This window comes from Telmatherina bonti (assembly GCF_933228915.1).
Source record: "Telmatherina bonti genome assembly, chromosome: 7".
In the NCBI taxonomy this organism is placed as follows: domain Eukaryota; kingdom Metazoa; phylum Chordata; class Actinopteri; order Atheriniformes; family Telmatherinidae; genus Telmatherina; species Telmatherina bonti.
Window position 1 is genome coordinate 27,647,835 of NC_136625.1, and position 21,839 is coordinate 27,669,673.

Sequence of the window (21,839 nt, forward strand, 5' to 3'; positions counted from 1 at the left end):
GCTTCGCCTCAACATACACAAGAGTACAGAGGCTGGCACAGATGTTGCAGTTTTAGTGTATCATCTTATTTTTCTCCTAGTCTTTTCAGTCTTACTTGTGACGTTTCCATCTGACTGTCACTTGAATTTTCTGCAGACTTGTCACATAGAATGACATGCCTATTTACCTCAGCTTAGTCATTTTATGCTCTTGTGAGATAGTTTTGTGCTTCTTCATAAAGGTTCAGCTTCCTTGTGCCTGTACGAAAAGTGTGAGGCAGCACCGCTCATGACAGATAAGTCCTGCTTCATGTTGAGGGAATTATATCCAATAGGTCTTTCAGTTTAAAAGGGGAAAAAAAAATGCCTCCAGAGCAACAATCACTTTTTCAAAGGATGAAGTTCCATCTGGTTCTTCTTGTATTCCTATCCAGATTTCTTCCTTTTACTGAAACCTTAACATTTGAAACATGCAGTGCTGTGATGTGTACCAATGAGAAATTTGGCAAATGATTTATATGCTGCTATTTTACAGTGACAGCTGGTGTGCTGAGAATTTGTTTCAGTGACTGCCCAGACTTGGGTCTGAGCAGAGGGAGGCACTTGACAGACCTCTTACCCTGCAGGAGCTCACAAGTGTCATGCGGCATCTGTCCCAGTGCCCTGCTCCCACTACTGATGGAATTCCAGCAAAGTTCTGAAGGCCTGTTTGTGATGCTGTGTGGGGAGATGTGTTAGAGGTTTTCCTGGAATCCTTCTGGGAAGGCCACCCAGCAGCTGTCAGGCAATGGTGTCATCTCTGACTAAAACTGGGGTCTGCAGATTCAACCACTATATGCACTTGATGCACTTTTTATACAGTAGTTACTAACAGCATAGGTCAGAGTAGTAGGTAGGGGAGGGATGGATTTCCCGCTATATAAATGTATATTAGTTTATTGCATTTATGATGAAGTTGGGTCCTTGTCAAATTCTATAAGCAAATGTACAGATTTTCTATAAAACACTGACTTCACAATACAGGGGTGTAATAGTTTAGCCTCAATTGTGAATTAGTGTAAAAAAAAAAAATAAAATAACAGTAGAGACATTATAATTATTTTTGGTCATAATAATACTAAATGACTATGTTAAACTTTCCACAAATCTTTTTGTAATGGCTTTCTAAGTAAGAATGAACTGGATAAAATGTCAAATGGCACTTTTGAAGTTGTGATAGTTTTGTAGCATAAATACCTGCTGGATTTAAGGAGACTGATTCCACATGAATTAAACAACTACAATATTTAAGAAACAGGCCAAAATATAGAAATAACTGATGGAGTTGTAATATTTGTTACAGAAAGTTCCATGATGTGCACAAATCTCTCTGAAAGTAAATTGAATAATCATCTCGTATTGGTTTGTTTATTTCAGAGCTGCTGAAAAACCTCCAATAGGTCTTGGGGGGGGGGGGGGGGGGGGGGGGGGGGGACAAAAATGGCAGCTATACACATCCTGGGGAGGAAAGCTGCCCAAGGTTTCAATGGTTTCCATTTCTTTTGGAACAAGACCTGCTGTTTTGATAGATTTGCTTCCTTACTGTCAATAAAAGAAAGAAAACCCTGCTGAAAGCTGATCAAGGTGGAATGCAGGGCATTTGCAGGCCAGTTGCTGACATAGGGAAGTTTGTAGTTGAGTTTGTGTGTCTGGCACATACCTTACTGACAACTGCCCAGCATGCAGGGACAGATGCCACAGCATCGTTGGTCAGTGAAAGAAAAAGAACAGATCTGTTTTTCTAGCTTTTGAGGACCTGAAGATAGGAGGTGACTTCGTCCTCTTTGTCACCCTCATTGTGTGTTCTAGATGCTGGCATAAAGTGAGCAAACCTATAGAAACAGTAAATTAGGCTGTGCAACTTCTGCAAAGTTCTATCCATAGCTTTATTGCTGTGTGCACTGCAGCACAGTCTGATCCAACCATATGGGAAGGTTACACAATATGCTGTGAAGATTGTAGCACAAACTGTGAAACATGTTCTGTGACTGTGAAGCTGAAAGTCTTGCTTCCTGCTATGAAGGGCTGGTTTGAGAGGCTTGTGATTCAGAAAAGTCAGCAAGCTAATGGTCAAACAGAGAGCTAAACACACATGAAGGGTGGTGTTAAAAGAGGAGGGACACCAGCAGGACGGTGGATCCCTTTAATTTATCCATCCATTGTCTCCCAAATTAGTCTCATTAAAAGTAAAAAAAAAAAAGGACAAAAATGTTCCTTATAGAATGCAGACAACGTAGAATTATGTGCTTGACTGAGACATGGTTGCATGAACACATCCTGGACTCGCATGTATCTGCGCACTGCTTTAAGACCGTGTGAGTGGACTGCAATGTCCAAATCATCAGAAGCTAAATGGAGGTGGAATTGCTTTGCTTTTTAAACAACACTGGTACAATACTGAACATGTCACGCTAAAGAAAAAAGATCTGTAAAAAGAACAATAAACTGTTAGTTGTGAGTTTTCATCCGTATTATTAACTCAGCGAGTTTAACTGTGCTGCTCTGGATGCAGATTATACGATACCTTATTCTGCTCTAGAGACAGCCTGTGATGTCATCAGCTCGGACATTCCTACAAACACAGAGACTTCATCAATGTCTCTTTCCCTGCAAGGTTACCGGCATTCTAACATTTGTCAGCTGCTCCACTTTCAGACTTTTTTATGCAAATGTTCAAAATGCACAGAGATCCTCTGCCCTGTTTATTTAGGAATATAAGACCATTATCTGATTCTTCTCACCTCCACCATCGAGCCCATCGTTCAGGAGCAACCATCACACAGACTGATCTAATGAAGCTGAAAATGCTCTGAGTGGAGGATTCAAGGCCACAGACTGGAATGTCTTTTGTGAACCACATGGAGATGACATCAGTGCCAAGACTGAGTTTATGACAGATTATATCGACTTCTGTGTGGACATCGTCGTGGCAACAATAACAGTGAGATGCTTCCTAAGACGAAACCCTGGCTCACTAGTGAACTGGAAAAAACTGCTAAACATAAAAAAGAAACCCTTCAGGGATAAAGACAGGGACTCACTGAAAACAACACTAGAACAATTTAAAACAAAGATTAAAGCACAAGAAGCGAGAACTTTGTTGTTTCTCTCTAGGCTGCAAGAACAAGGAAAGAGTCTTTTTTTTGTGGTCCATTCATACACAACGAGAAGTTTTGTCTGCAACGGGGCGGGAATTATTGTTGGTGGTGATGTCTGCTTTTATGTGCAATGAGCTTTTTTTTGTACTTAATGAGAAACTTTGTCGGCGGCAGTGCGGGTTGTGCACGCATGGGGGTCCGTGTGTGTAAATGCCACATGTTGTAAAACATTTTTATACTTTCATTTCACCTTGATCGGCTGTCTTATCAAAATAATCAATTTTACCTGCATCAGCAAAAATGTGGAAGTGGCAACTTACTGCATCATTGTTATGTCTTGTGTACAGTAATGTGTTAATGTATGGTGTCTGCAGCTAAATCTGCACGATGTGCCTACAACAAATGTCCCTTGGTGGGATAATAAAGTTTAATTTAATTCAATTCAACTTTCTGCATCATGCTTTTCTATGGTAACCACACCCACCTCAAATGTCTGACCAATCACATGATACTTCTCGAAGCCTCACAAGTAAAAAGACCTGCCAGCCTGATGTGTCATGAAGTCTTCAAACACGTCCGCAATAAAGAAATGTCTTCTTTTTTTTTTTTTCTTTTCGGGACTTGAGAACAAGAAAAAGAGTTTTCACTCTTCAAGGAGTCTGTAGCAGGCTTAAGAAGTACCAGGAGAACTACAGGAAAAATGTAGACAGTCAGCTCCAGCAGAACAATGAGGGGGTGTGTGTGGTCAGGAATAAAAAGGATCACCAGCTTTGTGATACTGAAAGGTTGTGCGTTGGAGATGCTGGTAAGCAACACTGGAGCACCACAAGAGACTGCACTCTCACCATTTCTCTTCACAGTATACACCTTATACTTCGAGTTCAACTCTGAGTTCTGTCATCTGCAGAAACACTGTGATACCTCTGCAGCAGTGAGGTGTATGGACAGGAAGCTGAGTGCAGAGAAGTGGTCCGTGGATATTTGTGAGACAGTGCTGAAGCAATCACTTCCTCTTGAACACAAACAGAACAAAAGATGATTGTTGACTTCAGAAGGAATAACAGTCAACTAAACACTGTTTACATCCTTGGAAAAGAGGTGATGTTGGTGCAGGAATACAAGTACCTCAGAGTTCAGCTGGACAACAGACCAGAATGGAAATGCAACACAAAGACCACCAGCGAGAAAGGACAGAGAGGAGTACTTCTTAACAAAGCAGTTGCATATCTTCTCTAAGTGTGTTGTGGAAGGTGCAGTCAGATTTCCTGCTATCTGCTGTGGCAGCAGGATCACAACCACAGACTTACAGAACAAACGAATACAAAACAAAACAAAAACAAAAAACTGGTTCTGTGTTGGGTATAACACTTGAGCTGCTTATTACTGCTGGAAGGAATGGGAGATTCCTCACATGCTTTACAGTGAAGAAACAACAGAGGATGCTCAGTGAGTGACTTCTCAAACTCCAATAGGAGTGAAAGGTACCATAGAGGTTTTCTGCCAGCAGTCGTCAACCTCCAGAGAAGGGCACCAATATATACAGTATATAGATCACAACACTGAAATTTAAAGGGTTTTTTTTGTTTTGTTTTCATTTCACTCTGGTTTTCTTAGAACTACAGGAGGGGTTTTCAAGGTAATCTTCAGAGAGCTAAAAAGATAAGTGGTGGATTAAGTTTTGGTAGATTTATGTTGAAAATCCTGGTTTGACTCTGGCATTTTCCCATTGTTATATACTTCTCTTCTGTTCTGCTCACTTATAATATTAGAGTTACTTAGCTGTGTAGTTATGCAAAAAATTATACAAAAGAATATAGTTGAATGAGGGTCGTTGATATCCTTGAAGGTGAGAGTCAGAATTTGATTTGAAAGAAAGAATTTGAAGGGAGGGCGTTCTGAAAACTTTACGGGCAGCATAATTGTGAACCAGCAGCAGTTTATGCAGGAACTTGTTAAATAAACAAAAAAGAGGGAGATGCAATAATAAAGTTGGGATGTACCGGAATGTGGACCAGAACAGCAGTATTACTGGGAAAAAGATATGGACGTAGGCTAACAAATGACATAGGTGGGTGTAAGCAGAAGGAGTGACGTCATTTATATGAGACTGGAATGATAGTGTGTTGCCGGGGATGACAACCAGACTCTGAGCCTAAAATTATGTAGAAAAAGCACCTTGTGCATCATTTAATGTATTTTGAGTCACCTTCTCTGCCCTCACAAGATATTTATATGATTCTTCAAGTGCCCCCTAAACACACACTATGACCTAGAAGGTTCATTTTGAAGGCGATAATCCAGGGGTAGGTCTCTTCGGTCCTCAAGTGCCACAGTCCTGCAAATGTTAGGAGTTTCTCTGCTGCAACATGCCTGATTCAAATTAATGGCTAGTTTGTAGACTTGTGTAGAGTTTGATGTCAAGCTCTGCACAAGTCTGCTGATTAGGTCTGATGTGTGCCAGGTGTTTTGCAGCAGAGAATCTCCTAACATTTGCAGGACTGTGGCACTCGAGGACCGGAGTGGCCTACCCCTGCAATAATCAAATAAAGATTCATCAGCTCTGTAAAAAAGCTCCAGCAATCAGTCATTACTGATAAGAAAACCACAGCCAATGCTGGCAAAGTCACATCAGTCTCCATTGCACTGAAGTAGGCAAAGGTTGAGACAAAGCTTAAAGACACGCAACACTGACACAGTTTCACTTCAGGCAGAGTCAGATGTTAAATGAAGGACTAACACTAAGTGTTGAAGAGCAAATTCAAAGAAAGGTTTTTCTATGTGGAAGAAGAATATACTGAACAGCTCTGGTCTGATCTGCCATGGTTATTCCCTTAAAAGATACTGTGATTCAAACTTGACTCAATTTTACAAAAGCCATAAATAATTTCCATGACCTCATTTTTAGCCACTTGGCCTCTGGGACACATGTTGTGAATGCAAAAAAAAAATGGAAGCCATCAAGTAAATTGGTTGGAATTAGGAGTATAGCTTTTCTCGTGGTCACTGCAATGGTTCTTTAAACACAAGATCAATACAGGTCAAACAAATCATACATTATGCCATTCAGAGAACAAAATGTCCACCAGTTGCTCCAATGTTAGAGGCCCCAACAATCCGTTTACTTAATTCAATATAAATATCAAGGACCTTCAATAGATTTCTGTTTGTTGTCTTAAGCTTTAATTTGTGTTTTGAAGGAGGGTGATGGAGAAAAGTCTTATTAGTTGTTCCAGTATTTCTTGTAAAAGTATTGCAAGTCTAGCAGATTCATTGTGCTGCTTCCATTTGGAGAACTTAAGAAAACAGGTTGCCTAATTACTGACACTACATGAACATTTTTCCACATTTTAATACAACCAACTGGAATTTGACATAAAATTAAACTTTTTTTTAAGACATATTTTTGCAATTCCCTGTCTAGAAAAAAGATTTTTTTTGTCTAAACATGTTTTAAAGGGGTGGGACCAGCCCTATTACTTACTTAATACACACAACATTTATTAAAGGCACATTCACACTGCTGCTGTCTGGTCTGTTTTAAAAACAAAAAACTTTGTCTTCTTCCACAGCTCTCGTCTTGGCACTCTGGTGTGAACAAAGAAGCTAACTGTGGTCCACTTGGATAACATAATGTAGCAGACAGATGCTTGAACAGAAGCATGCAATCAGAGTCAGGTATCAGAAGAAGAGCAGTGGAACGCTGAACCTTTCCGTAAGGAACAAATACAAATAAGACTCACCTAAATGGGGTAAATAAGATATTAAGAAGAGCTTAAGGGAAGTCTGTTTAAAAAGTTTCAATGAATTTTTGTCTCGGGTAGATATTACAAATACTAGCCATGGTACAGAATTTTAATGATATGTTGAGATCATTTTACTATTGAACTAGTTGACATCATTAAGGGAAAGCTCTGACTAAACGGGAATAACTCCAACAGAATCAGGGAGCAGTCTGCTTTTTCTCGATGATGTGAAAGTTAGTAAAGACAGAAAACTAGCAATTGCAGATGCTGTGTAAACAGTAATAGCTTAAGCACAGTAAAGCACAGCTTTAAATTAGATTCTTTCCTCTTTAGTCATAAGTCTTAAGTGCTTAAAGTCACTACTTAAGAGGGAGTGTGACTCATGCTAATATCTGTCTGAAACATATTCATACATGGTAAAACAAGGGACTTAAAATTTAAAATTGCATGGGAGGTGTTGGACAGATTTATATATATATATATATATATATATATATATATATATATATATATATATATATATATATATATATATATATATATATACACTACTCACAAAAAGTTAGGGATATTTGGCTTTCAGGTGAAATTTATGGGAAATGCAATATGTTCATGCTACAGTGATATAATATCATAAACGTAAGACATTTAAGTAGAAGGATGCACTACTGATTTCCTCATCTCAAAAAATTCATTCAACACAAAAGGTAACGACAATGGTAGTTACACCACAACAAAAAATTTGAATGTCTCAATATCTCGTCATGTGCCCTTGAGCATCAATTACAGCTTGACAACGACGTCTCATGCTGTTCACAAGGCAACTTATTGCCTGCTGAGGCATGGCATCCCACTCTTCTTGAAGGGCAGCCCTCAGGTCATTGAGGTTCTGGGGTGCAGGGTCTCGAGCCTCTACACGACGGCTCAGCTGATCCCACAGGTTTTCAATGGGATTCAGGTCTGGAGAGAGTGCAGGCCATTCCATTTGAGGTACACCAGTCTCCAACAGCCGTTCCCTGATGATGCGGCCTCGATGAGCAGGAGCATTGTCGTCCATGAAGATGAAATTAGGCCTGTGCTGTTCATGTAGGGGCACAATCACTGGATTAATGATGTTATTCAGGTAGTATGGGCTTGTCACTGTACCATTCACAAAGTGTAGGGCAGTTCTGTACCAAGTGGACACCCCTGCCCACACTGTAACACCGCCACCACCAAAAGCTGGCCTGGTGACAACAGTGGCTGATGCATAGCGTTCTCCCTGACGTCTCCAACATCGTTGCCGGCCATCATTTCTGCTCAGTGTGAATCGACTTTCATCAGAGAACAGCACTGAGGCCCACTGGTTCCTCGTCCAGCATAAATGCTCCCTGGCCCATGCAAGACGATGATGCCTGTGCCTGGTGGTGTGGTCAGGTACCCGTGCAGGTCGTCTAGCACGCAGACCACGCTGATGGAAACGGTTTCGAATGGTCTGACGTGACACTTGGGTGCCTCTCACCTCTCTTAAACGTGCCTGGAGTTGGGTGGCATTCATCATCCGGTTTCTCAGGGCAGTGTTCACAATGTAGCGGTCATCAGCACGGGATGTGGCCAAAGGACGTCCACTTCTAGGCCTTTCTGTGACTCTTCCAGTCTCTCGATTTCTCTGTTGCAACCTGCTGATGACACTCTGTGACACTCCAAGCTCAGTGGCCACTTCAGTCTGAGAACGTCCTGTTTGAAGCATCGCAATGGCAAGGGACTGTTGTTCCATTGTTAGGTGTCGTCTTGGTCTCATGATGTCAAAATGTGAACAGCATGATGAGGACAACTGTTTAAACACCAGCTCTAATTGAACCAGGACATTTATTGGTCAATTCAAGGATCACACACCTGCCGTGATTTTTGCCGTTAAGCTCCTTGTTAGAGAACAGCAACTTGTGCAAAATTTATTGAAACATTTAACAGTTGGACGTGTGCATTTAAAAGTTTAGAGAAAATCACATTAAGTTCACCTGTACAGGTTTGAATGCATTTTAGGCTTTTTGTGAAATTTAACCCAAAAGCTGAATATCCCTAACTTTTTGTGAATAGTGTATATATATATATATATATATATATATATATATATATATATATATATATATATATATATTTATTTTTTTTCTTTGTCTTCAAATTTGTTTGATGCCTTACAGCTGCCAGATCCCATGCTGATAATACTCATCATTTCAGAGGCACAGTCTACACTGACTGAATTCCAGTAACACAATCGCCTTTGGCCTTGCAATAAAAAAGCAAATTGAGCTTCAGCTTGGAGAAATCTGAAGTACCCACAGTCACACTGCAGCTTAATGAAATGCATAAAACCTCAGGCTTTTTATCAGGTTCCGTCTCAAGGACAAACTTATATGGCCGGGAGCTTTGGCCCCATGTTTGTCTCCTTTTTGCTTACGGTTACAGGTCAAAGCTAGTGGTTATTGCTTATATGGCAGCTCGTTCTGGAAAGGACAAGGCCATGTGCCTAGGGAAGATAATGGTATTTTGATATGAGGTCCTTTTGTTTTCGTTCTTCTAATCTCATTGGTCATTACACAGCCTTCCCATTAGCCTTTTATATTCTACACCGCTTCCATTTCTCTTATTATCAGTTATTCTTGCACATATTCATAAAGTTTCAGAAATTAGAAGAAACTTGAAGGTACAAAAAGTTCTAGGGTAAAAATTAGGTGAAACTGTTCATATATGATAGTAGTTACGAGACAGGAAGTAGCATTCTTTAGTAGCTGTAGTATACATATGATACAACAGTGGTTTTGATCAAATCATCAATCATTTGTTCAGTTTAATGAAGCCGCATCAATTGTTCTGCCTTTGGCTTGAGCAGAGAACTGCTGACTAAGTAGCACTGCCACAATAGGGAAAATGTCATTAGAACTTAATGGAAGTGTTAGAAGTTAAAGCGTTCTTGTAACCAAAAAAGATATCTTTTTAAAGCCTTTCTCCATGGCTGGGCTGAAGTCTTCGAAAATGGAAAAGCACTGCATTTTGAACTGCTTTGCAGAAAATAGATCAGCTGTCTCCATTAAAGCAGCCAAACAAACAGCAAACACAATCAGTAAACATCAAGTTCACTTCACAGAGAGGACTCATACTCAGCAGGATAAAGAATGAGTCAAAAACACGCTGAAAGTCAAAGAGGACAGTGTACTGCTGACTGCCACAGATTTTGCTCTACAGCTCTAACCTCACCAATAGCTGGGGCACTGAAACACTTAGGAAGCCAAGCAGCCTTGTCGCCACAAGAGGCTTGTTGAATGACTGTCAAATCAGACTTTAAGAACATGGATTATTAAGACACCATGAGTGTTCATGAAAGCTTGAGGGCTGCAGTCAAAAAAAAAAAAACAACAAAACAAAACAAGAGGGGGAGAACCTCGTACCAACATTACTATCAGACATTCTGAAGTTTGTGTTGTGTTTCAAAGTGTCAGGTTTTCTGTTAAATTGATGATAAACAGAATAGACAGAATGTTTTCAAAGGTGTGGTCACTTATTTTTGACTCGAAGAACCAAAAAAATCAAGACAAATGTGATCCCCATTATTGAAAGTAAAGGCGGGAAATCAGTTACTGGATTATAAACATCGGAACTGGGTCACTTTCTAAATATGAAAGTAAAGTGATACTACACTGTAAAATCAAAAAAGTTGGATTTACTCCATCAAAAAACTTGTTGCCCCAAAATTATGAAGTTTCATACGAACGATTAAGAACAACCAACTACGGTGATTTGAGTTTGTAGAACTTTTGCTAACAAAATAAATAGTGTTTTAAGTACAGTGGTGTGTTGAATTCCATATATGTTACCAAAGATGCATGACAAAATCGTACTTTTAATTTAAACAAATAAGCTGATTTTATGTTAAGATTTGTTGTTTTGCAACTTGGTGTAGATGTGTTTTTTGCTAAAATAATGCAAGTGACGTCTGTTGCAGTGCAGCAGCGGCCTGGATGCCCAGTAACTGGAAACCAGTTACATGGCGCTAGAAGTCAATAATCTTTATTTTCCACTTGGGGCAGTTATTTTTACAGTGAGTAACAACATACATAAATAATAAAAAGAAGATATACATCGTATTGCAACAAATCATTAAAGAACCTAATTGCTACAGAAATAAGTGACTACAACAATGAGGTTGCAGTAATAAACAACTCTTTTGGCCAGTTAGACTTACAAAGTGAATCCACATGAGCTAATATTAAAACTCTGTCAGGAAAACTACATTTTCATCATCAGTAAACACTGTAACAAGTAAACTATATTTTAATGAACATGACATAAAGTCCATACACTGAGACAATATATTGAAACGTTGGATAATTAGTAATATATAACAGATTTTAAATCACTTCAGTTTGTAAAAATGAAAAGATTGGGGCTCAACTTGGTGTCCAATACAAGGAAAACAATGTACTCTCATGGAGTTGTTCATTTGGCTCATATCACAAATGGAAATATGTTTACGCTTTCCGGCACAGAGCCTTCATCAGATTCTTTTCAATTATAACAAAGTCAGTCACAGATACAATACCTCTAAATGCTATACAGGTGTCGGCTACAAAGTCCAGTCATCTTAATTGCACAATACAAATCTCTCTTTTTTAACTTGTCAATTAACTAAGTGATTGAAATCACTATTAAATCCTTTAAGCTTTATATTATTTAGTGTACATGTCCAGAACTAGATGTACCAGTTTAAACAAGAATGGATTGGGAGGTTTGTAATTGTCTATGAGGTAAATAATTAGCAACAGAGTTCAGTGCCTCTTGAGACGGAATACAAACAACTTTTTTTTTTTTTTTTTACATCTACAGAATGAAATATGGTGTTGTTATTAAGAGTACGGTCTTCATAAAGTACATCCTTTGTATCACCAAGATATAATACTTTAGAAAGAAGTCAACAAACTTGTTATGGTGTTAAAGGTGATTCTGTGGGGTGTTTATGAATTTTGGGAAGACAATATATGATGGGTACAAATGGATGCTCATTGATTAGGAATAGAAATCCTTTCTTTGTTATCTACTCTGACTCTGAGGCTACTGTCAACAAAGTTGACTGGTACTGTTTCATATCAGAGATAGTACCAGTTTCTGATATGAAGTAATTTTGCACAACATGAGAAGGAAACACAAGGATTTCCTCGCCCTGCTTTCAGTTGGTATCATTAGAAAAATGGACATGACACTAAAGCTTTTCTACTTTTTCATTACTGAATAGAAACTTTTTTTGTGTCATCTAACTTACTGATCAACCAAATGCATACAATAAATGAAATAAAAAAACAAATACTTCTAACTTTCACTGAGACCCAAAAGCAAGAGTGCAACGTTTCATTCAATAAATTACCTGTGATTTGTTAATAGAAGTGAACAGCATTAAGGGGAATCCTCAAATGTAATTATTCATAATTTTGCATTCCAAACTTCATAAGATTTGAGATGGGTATTAATAACAAACAGATTAAAATTAGTTTGTATACACAAAATCAAAAATAGCCAACGTTATACTTAACAGTGTACTGAGAATAAAAGATAACAGGGTAAACCCCAAGCAGAATATATGATAAACACTATCAACCTTTTGTTAATAAATCTGTTAGCTTCCGTAAAAATAAACAATTCCATTGTTTTTGTTGACAAATGATAAATATATCTCGTGTCATTCTGAACACAAAGAAAGAAGTGTCCTTAAGATCAGATTGAGTCTCCTTAGGTGGCTGATTAAAGCAGTTTCCGTTTTGTTTGTGTGCAAAATAGCAATTAGCCCAAACAGGCAGTTTTTTCTGTGACTATTATTGTTCCCTGCTGTGCAAGCAGCTGGGAGTATGCTATATTAGTAAACAGGGTTGCATTAAAAATTAAGCTAATGATTGAGGAAAAACTCAACAACAAGCCACTTTGATGTAATTGGTCTCTCTTGCCAGCATATGACTAAAACACCCTTTCTGAATAACATATAGATGTATTAAGAAACAAGGCAACATACTCAGAATGTTAATATGACCACATTAATAATTGATTGGACAAATTCAGAACCATTTAAATACTTATCAAAAGCAAACTGGTCTCCATCAATATTCAGTGACTAGTACCAAAATGTTCTTTTTGCGTTGAGTTTTCTTTTCATACTGATTAAACAATCACTAACAGTAGCAGCGCTTGTTCTTGAGGCTTAGTGTACGTGTTCAGCTCAGTATTATTGTGAAAAAAATGTGTTTTGCATAACAGTCAGAGCAATGTGTTTCAGTTTGTTATTTCTTATTTACCAATTCCACTTTTTGGCAGATGGAACTAAATTAAACACTACACACTAAAGAGCAGCAGCAGACTCAGAATTCAGTTAGGCAAGGCAAGACTTGAGTCCATTCAAAGACTGTTGATGCCTAAAATCCACTAAAGTGAACCCAGCGGAACAGGCCATAGACACTGCAGACAGAGTAAATTGCAAGCCAAAATTATCCAAATTCTCAACATAATACTTTATTATCTACATTTAACCAAACAGGAAGCAAAAGCAAAAGGGATGTTTGCAAGAGCACTCAATTTTATAAGAGTTGGGTCTTCTGAAACAGTCCCCAACTACAAGCTGTTAATCAAGATAAACTCCTTTTGTTGCATATTTACAAATTTCTACAAGGTAATAATTTTTTCTGACATGAGAAGTCTTCTCCAGTGGATTCAGGTTACTGGTTTAGTAACATTTTACTCTTCACCACACTTCAAAAACTGAATACTTCCTTGTTCTGACGAGTGATGTGTTATTTGTTAAGAAGCCAAATCTGAGAGTCAGTTCTTTGTAAGAAATGAGAAGAAGCGACTCCTGAGTAGAGCTGAATCACCAGAAGAGCATGTTCAAACCTTTTTGCAATCAGGTACAAGGTTAAGACCAGGATTGTCAAAATGACAATCTTGACAAAATGAAGCAGGATAGACTCTCAAGGTGCGTTTCCAAAACACTTAGAATTGCGCGAAAACTTAATATCGCAATAAAAAACCGCAAATGGAAAGATCTGCATTTTGAAAAAAATCGCATCAGGTGGTTTTTGAGAGGTTTCGATATAGAAACGTATCACCAAAGTGTAATGGAAACAGTCGTTTTGCATTTATGTGTCGTCAGGCGTAACGGGGGGGTCATGACTAGTTCATCTCTTGAGAGGAACGAGATTTTAGGAGACTTGAGGCTAATGCGCTAAATGCCTTTGGAAATGCAAACGTCTGGAAATGCAATTGTCGTTTGTTGAAACTTACAAAAATGGCTTTTATTTTGCGAAAAAATGTGATGGAAACACAGCTTCAGAAGACAGAAAGAGTTGTGATGCAGGCCATACTGTATATTCATTTCCGGTTGAAGTCTTGAAATTAGTGAACCAAAAGTGTCATTATGTTACAACTTTGGTCTTTATTTATAAGGATTTGTTTCACGTTGTTTTGTCTTCTGTTGTTAATTTTTAATGCCAAAAATACATCAAAATAACGCATTTGTGAAAACACTGCATAAAAAATTGCTTACCAACACATTAACCATTCAAAAGAACAACATCAGGCTAACGCAGAAGCTCTGAGAGATAATAAATGAAGCCCCATTTGGGAGCCAGGCCAAAAGCCCTAAATCTTTAAAATCCGTTAGACATTTTCACAAATGAACTTTGCAACTTGGCTGCTACACTGTTGCCCGCTCAGTGATATTTAATTTATCACTTCTGAAGCTTTATCATGCATTAGAATTTAGTTCAGATGGAGTTTTGAAACTATTGAAACTCTGAAGTGTCACTTGTCTGTTTGGCAGTATAATTAATCAGAAAGTGGTGGAGAAAGCAAGAACCTAGAAAACCTTTTTCAGTTAAACATATTCTCTATAAACAAGTCTGGATTTTACAGGGATTTAAATGAGATATACAGTACTTTTATCATGTATTATTTGTAGCTTTTACACCCACATTACAGCATGCGCATTCTTTTACCAAGTGACTGAATGTGAAGTCGAAGATTTCTTATTCCAGAGCTGTCTCCCACCCTAAATCAGTTGCTGAAAATTCAGTGATGAGGATAATGAAACACTGAGGGCTATTCTATATATTCCCATTTCATCCTTACGTGCTGAGTGCTCCATGAGTGGGGAAGGGGTTAGGCTAAGGTCAGTGTGGCCTGACACAGTCCATCTACAGCCTGATAAGATAACAGATTCCCCATGAGAATGAGAGCCAGTCAAGCAAAGACAGACATATAAACTACTGCACCGTAAAGTAAAGGGTCATCCAGGCCAACCGCTACACATAGAAGGTGAGAGGCTTGGCAGGCGGGTGGATGGATGTGCAGGCGGTGTGTGTGTCCAGCTGTGCATGTAAGAAAATCCGATCCCATAAGTGGATCTTTTCTGTAGAGCTGTGTGTGTGTGTGTGCATGAATTAAAGATGAAAGTGTGTGAGGATGTGTATGTTTGTTGAAGTTTCAGGCCTTACCCTTTAGGTGGATCTTATTTTCCGGGCTGTGAACCAACACTGAGCTAACCGAGTCCAAGCTGTCATAGTTACTGCAGCCGAGAGGGCCCGTTCTTGTCTCAGTTACCTAGGAAACAGAGAAAGGACAGAATGCTTTTGGATACACACGACATATATATGTTTAAATACCATATCAGCTATGAATGAAGCAGATGTTTGTTCCTTTCTCTCATAGTTGAGTACATAGCTCCTGGCAGGTGCAGCAGTAGGCGACAGGCTGCATGTGGCAGAGCCTTTTGACAGCAGAGAAAACTGTCTGATTGTTTGCTTCTCTCCAACATCTGCAGCCACAGCTGGCTGTGATGGATGGCTGTCACATGGAGAACAATGAAAGGAAGCAAGAGAGAAGAGAAACATGAGGGAGAGAGACATGTGGGTGTATGATGGGGAACTTTGAAGCAGCATTATTACCTAAGCTAAAATAAAGTTTGCACCGAGTAAAATGCCCTTTATCACAGTAAAACACATTAACCAAACTCTGATATGCTTTTTAGTAACTCTGCTTTATTGCTTGTCATGGATGCATCTTAAAATGACTTTGTCTGTGCCCCTTATGCATTTAGCAAGCTTGGATACAAACAAAAGGTCTCCTACTTTCTCCTTACTTCACATTCAAATACATATTTTCAGTTCAACTGTTATTTTATGTGCATTTTTTTGTATGTTGATTCAGTTTTGATCAGAAATAAAACTGTTCATCTCCAATTCAAATTTCTCCTTGAATACAAACCCATTTGTTTTTCTTCTAGTGTTGTATAAATCTCAATAAATGTGCTTTTTAATAAGCTGTTAACATAGACGAGTTTTCCTCGTTTGGAAGGGGCAACAGATAGGACATCTGCTCCATACACTCATGCATAGGATTTTATCCAAATACACATTGGACGTCTACTGCTCCATCCCACCCCATTGTAAAATACTTTTTGTTCATGTCGCAGAAATGATGGCATTTACCCTCCATGTCCAAATGTGCGATAATACAGACAAGCACCACGCACTACATATAGGAGTGCAAATGATTTAAGTGTTGGGGTGTATGTGAATAGGTGAATCTAAAAACCATTAAAAAGTATTTTAAATAACTTAAAAAAGGTCAAAAGACACTATATAATTGATATTTATGTATTTCTTTAACATATTTTGGTTCCTAAATTTAATAAAAATACATTGTAAAAAGTCATTTGTTTATGTAACAGAAAAAAAAACCCCAAAAAAACATAACTATGTAAATAATAAAAATTAACCCCCATCACTTCACTGGCTAAAAAGAAATGTCTTGGTCTCTCTCTTTCTCTCTGTCACTTTTTCTCTTTAATTTACCTTAATACACCTAAAACCATTTCAAAGCAGTTTATTACAGCTTAGTTCACACTGAATAAATCCCATTAGCCACAGTTCTTCCACTGTTCTTTGTGTAGATTGCTGATGTGTGTTTACAACAGAAACCATGCTTGCTACTTTCTAAGTAGCCATGTGACACTTATTGGCAAAACAGAATTAAAAAAAAAAAAAAAAAAAAAAAAAACTTGAAGCAACAGTCTGTTTCTCTGGCAGGAAAGCGTTCCTACACACCTGAGGGGTCCCAACACATCTGGCACTAAGATTATAACACGTACAATGACCAAAGCACGATATAAACAGCAATATTCAGTTTCAGGTCAATTTAATCTCACAAAAGGAATGTTTTCTGTTTGTTTTGATCATTTCTTACTGAAATATCATCATTACAGTTTCTTCTCTGTTTGCTTGGTTACAAAAGTAACCATTTCTTATTTTAAGATTGTTTGCTTTAAAAGGCAGGTCAGTGACACTGTCAAAAGAAAAAAAAATCAAGCATTAATCATGAACAGTTTTTTCAACTGCATTTGCTGAAAAAAATGTCAAAAGTTTCTTAAGATCATATGCAGCTAAATGCTACTGTCAGCCCACCTGCAATCGGACAGCATGGCGACGCCTGTTAGGGAAATAATTATCATGGTAATATTTGCTGATTAACACATGAACATGCAGCAGACCCTGGTGCGATTAATTAGATTAAACCCCAGATACCTGCAGAGAGTTTAACTTTTTTTCTTATTTTTTTTTTTATTTAGATTGTCTGCAGGGAGTCTGCTGGTTTTTAATTTAACAGGAAAGGGTGGAAAGTGGGCAGAAAGAAGGTAGATCCTGCAGTATGAGGAGTAAGAAATCTGGTCTGGGTAAGCTGTAACAAGGACGTTCAGGCTCAATACAGTCTCAGGCTCAAACAGTTGAGCTACCCCTCTAATCCCTAATCACTTCGAGTGATCAGGAAGGTGCAGAAGATCTGATGGCCTCGCCTCATTAGGCCACCTCATTGATATTAGTTTTTTCTCCGTACTGAATTCGATACAGGTCTGATTTCATCCCTGGAATATTTCTTAACCACCTTTACAAGTTTGAGGCTTGGTGTATGGCACTTATAAATAAATCTTTATGTTGTATTTTGGACTCTGTGCTTGTTATGGAGCTCAGTGTTGCAGATTTAACCCAGACAGTTCTGTTGTGGCTGCTAAATTTTTGATGAAGCATGCACCTCCCTGAAATAATTTCCCATTGGTTATCACATCTTGACATTCCAACTAAGATTAGCTACACCTAAAAGGATTCCGATTTGATTAGGGTTGAATTAAGTAGAATGTCCTCTATGTTAGAAACAGGATGCACTCAAAAATAGGACTCCAATTACTGTACAGACATAAGAATGTTGAATAGCCCACACTCAACAGTTTTTTTTTTTTTTCTGTTTCTTTTTTCTGCACTGTTTTGGTTTTATAACATCTTCACACACTCGCTTCTATACAATTATTCAGCTTCCTTGTAGACAAGGAATAAAAATGCATGATTTAGTTGACACACTTCCTCACCCATCCTCCAATAATCGATAATGCACTGCTGAAGGACCGCCAATTGAGAGCTAATAAAAGTAACAAGGAGAAAAAAAGGCAATGTGGTGACAATGGAAGAAATCACATGACAACATAATAAATATAAGAAAAAGTTGAGTTTCAAGTGAGTTTTTAAAGCAGCCATCCTCTCTCAGGATGACAAGATGGACATTGCCTCTTATTAAACTTGTCCTAACTAAAGGCTACTTGGAAAAGGACGCAGTGTTCTTAAATTTAGCGTCCTTAAAACAGCCCTCTTCCTCACATCTTCACAGTCAACTTGCATTAGGTTGGAGCTATTACCATAAGACATGGAAGTTACCCTTCAAGGCTTTATGAAAGATACACATCTCAAACATCTCCCAAATATCTTGAAAAATAAGTAGGAGGAGAGATGCTGAGATGGACAAAAAAAAAGCAACATATAACTGAGAAGGTAAAGAAGATAAAAGGTAACAGGTCATTTTGGGTTGTTGTATAAGCAACAGATATTATCATCGATAATTACGCCTTTAAAAACGTACAATGCTCAAACTGTTGCATCTCATTGGTTCTGTTGGAACAAAATCCCTCTTTGTTTACATGAAGTCCAAGTCTGCTTAGAGGAAACATGACGTTCGTCATGGAGATGGTAAAGTTTTGCTGCAACAATCATGATGACAAACGTGGATGCATTGAACTGCACATAACACAACTTCACCTACCTGTAGTCTTTTGTCATGCTGAGATTTGTACAGTCACATTTTATAACTGTAAGGCCGAGAGGTTTCTTTCACTCGACACTTAAAATGCTCTCTTTGTCTGTAAGAGCCATAAAAGCATGTGAGCTTTCAGCTGCTCCACTGAATACACACTGGGATTTTTAGCAGTTCCTGTGAAGAACTTCAATAGCAATCCACCTGAGAGCTGCCACCCCCGCCTCTCCTTTTTGTTTTAAACTCCCCAGAGCCATCCAACTTAGACCTTTTTTGAAAATGTTTTTTTTTTCTTTTAATTGGAGTACAATATTTAAACATGTTGAATAGTGTCTTTTTATAATTCAAAACACTTTTGTTTAAGCTTAAATTGGCTAATGTAATTGTTCACTCTTTCTGGCTACAAAAGAAGGCAAAAATAATGTAGCATTGTCTACTTAATTCATGTTATTTACATCCTATATAGGCATATGATTTTCAGTATTTCCTTTTTCCAATATCAGTTTAAAAAAATAAAAAAGATTATAAAAGTCATTCCAGGAGTTTGTTATTGATGCAACCTAAAAATCCCAGATTGGAAGCAGATTTTAAAAGTCACAAAAGTTGTGGTGGTTTTATTAAAGCTGGGCACATTAGCGCAATACTATTGGGTCAATGCATTAATTATTGCTGATAATTATTTATTTGGATGTGAACATCTTTAACATTTGTTGCTGAGTGACTTTTAATATAAAGAGACACTAAAGGCTACATGTAGAGGCACTGTTACCAAACAGGAAAACCAGGCAAACTGCTTGGGCGCTCGAGACAAAAGGGGGTCTCTGAGGGGCTGACCGACATTGGACCTCTACAGTGCAGTGACAATGTCTTGCCACAAGTAGTGGTGCATCTTGTGTAAACAAATTGTTAAACTGTAAAAAGAAAATTTGATTCTAATCCTGTTTTTTTTCTGTTCAGCTGAAGGCTGAAACTCTCTATAGGCTATAGAGCCACTTTTAAGAGGAAGGCATTGTCACACAGCTTTAAAACTCATCCTGCTGCCATGTTTTTTATTTATTACTTTTTCACACCTAACAGACACGATGGCTGGGTATGAAATCCAACTGGTACCCTCCACATTAAAAGATATTTTCTGTAAGTACTTTGGCTTCTACGCATGGCTTTATGTGCTTGGTACATTTGGGAAGGTGTGGATGTGTGACTGGACTCTAATATGGATCAATAAACAAATTGCACCTGCAAAAATAGCCCTGAGTTCACTTCTATTTACTAAAAACAAAAAGCACACTGCAGCACAGGGGATTGTGTTTTATTGTGGATAAACGCTATAGAAAAAAAAAGTGTGTGTCGGGCAAAAGGCTGCTCTCGTCATGAGAAATGTCTGACAGTGAGACGTGGAAGAAATGATAATAAATATGGTCAACCTGAGACCAACAGCATTCAATGTTGCTCCATGTTTTGCTCTCATGTGGTGAAAACAGAAGTTGTCTGACATTTATCCACAGAATAAACATGTTTCTTCTTTGTTGTTTGCCATGACAAATACGAAAACTAAGGATGCATCAAGATGCATCATCAATTATTTTTAATCACATCTTAGCCTTCTGAGTCTCAGCCATATTGAATAGTGATGTGCCTTAACATTACTTTCTTTATTACATTGTACACATGTATACATGCATCCATTTACATGGAATCATTACATTTGATTCTGAGTTACAGCAACGTGTTAAAATTCTGTGCAAAAACCTTTTTTCAGGAGAAGAAACATATTAAACATAAATGATCTTTAGAGCTTTAATAGAGAATTTGCATGTCTGTCTCTGAGTAAAAGTCCCCTGCTGATATTGGCTCTTAGCAAATGCAGAGCTGCAGTAAAAATATCAGACCTTCATTTGTATCACAGTCAGCTCCTCTCCTAATGCCAGACAGCAGATCCCATGCAGACATTACAGAAGGTCTAATACTCTTTTCTCTCACAGAGCCGATGTCTGACTGCAAGTGAAATTATTTAACTTTAAAAGTTGACATCCACCTTTTCATAGTAATGCAGTTATACAAGGCTCAGATGCGTAAAGACACAGGTCAAGTCCATCCCACTCAGTGTTTCTTCTTTCTGGGCGACAGGTTCACACATAAAAACACAGCAAAGCAGGTGGTTTCCAAACCAGCCATCCTCATTTAGCAGGCATATATAAAAGAAGATGTTCTCTGTGTGGGAGTTCGCTGGTTGTTTTATGTGTGTGATAATTTGTGCGTAGACAGGTGTGTAAAATCACAGGGTGTTTGTAATTGGTGAGAAAAAAAAAGGAGAAAATAGCAGGGTTATCTGCCTCTCCGTGTTCAACACGTAAAGCTGTTCTATTCTTGTCATTACTGGCAGCTAAAGCAGTTCCCATATGCATTTTTAGTTTAGTGGTTTTTCGTTTTGCTCCATTGAAATGTTTGGATATTAATAATAATGAAAATTGGTGACATAAATCACTACATCCTGCACATCGCACATGCTTGTTTTCTGGTCATCTTCAACGCCGTTAATGTTGGTACATACTGGATTTGAATTTTTTACTTTTTTATAAAAAAAAACAAAACAGACAAATAAATGACTTAGTTTAAACAATTTTTTATCCTTTACGATTTTTTTTCCCATAATTTTATCAGAAAACGTATCCCCTTTCAGTAAAGGGCTTTTTAGGTGTACAATCTGTTACACATATGGAAACCACAGCTGTCCCCATCCGTGAGCTACAGCTTGGTTTTAGCTGCTGTTCTGATCAGGTTTATGGAAAAACCTGTTTACTTGATTGCAGTTTGCACCGAAGTAAAACACCAG

General features: G+C 38.1%; 1 protein-coding gene across 1 annotated transcript in view; it reads right to left on the reverse strand.

Annotated features, from left to right (window-relative positions):
- brinp2 (bone morphogenetic protein/retinoic acid inducible neural-specific 2) overlaps window positions 1-21,839 on the reverse strand; it is a gene marked incomplete at both ends in the record, with an annotated part of 120,949 nt that overhangs the window by 49,418 nt on the left and 49,692 nt on the right. Inside the window, one exon of the mRNA XM_079243633.1 lies at window positions 15,367-15,472. Coding sequence (XP_079099759.1) covers window positions 15,367-15,472 — 106 coding nt within the window. The remainder of the gene's footprint in view (window positions 1-15,366; window positions 15,473-21,839) is intronic.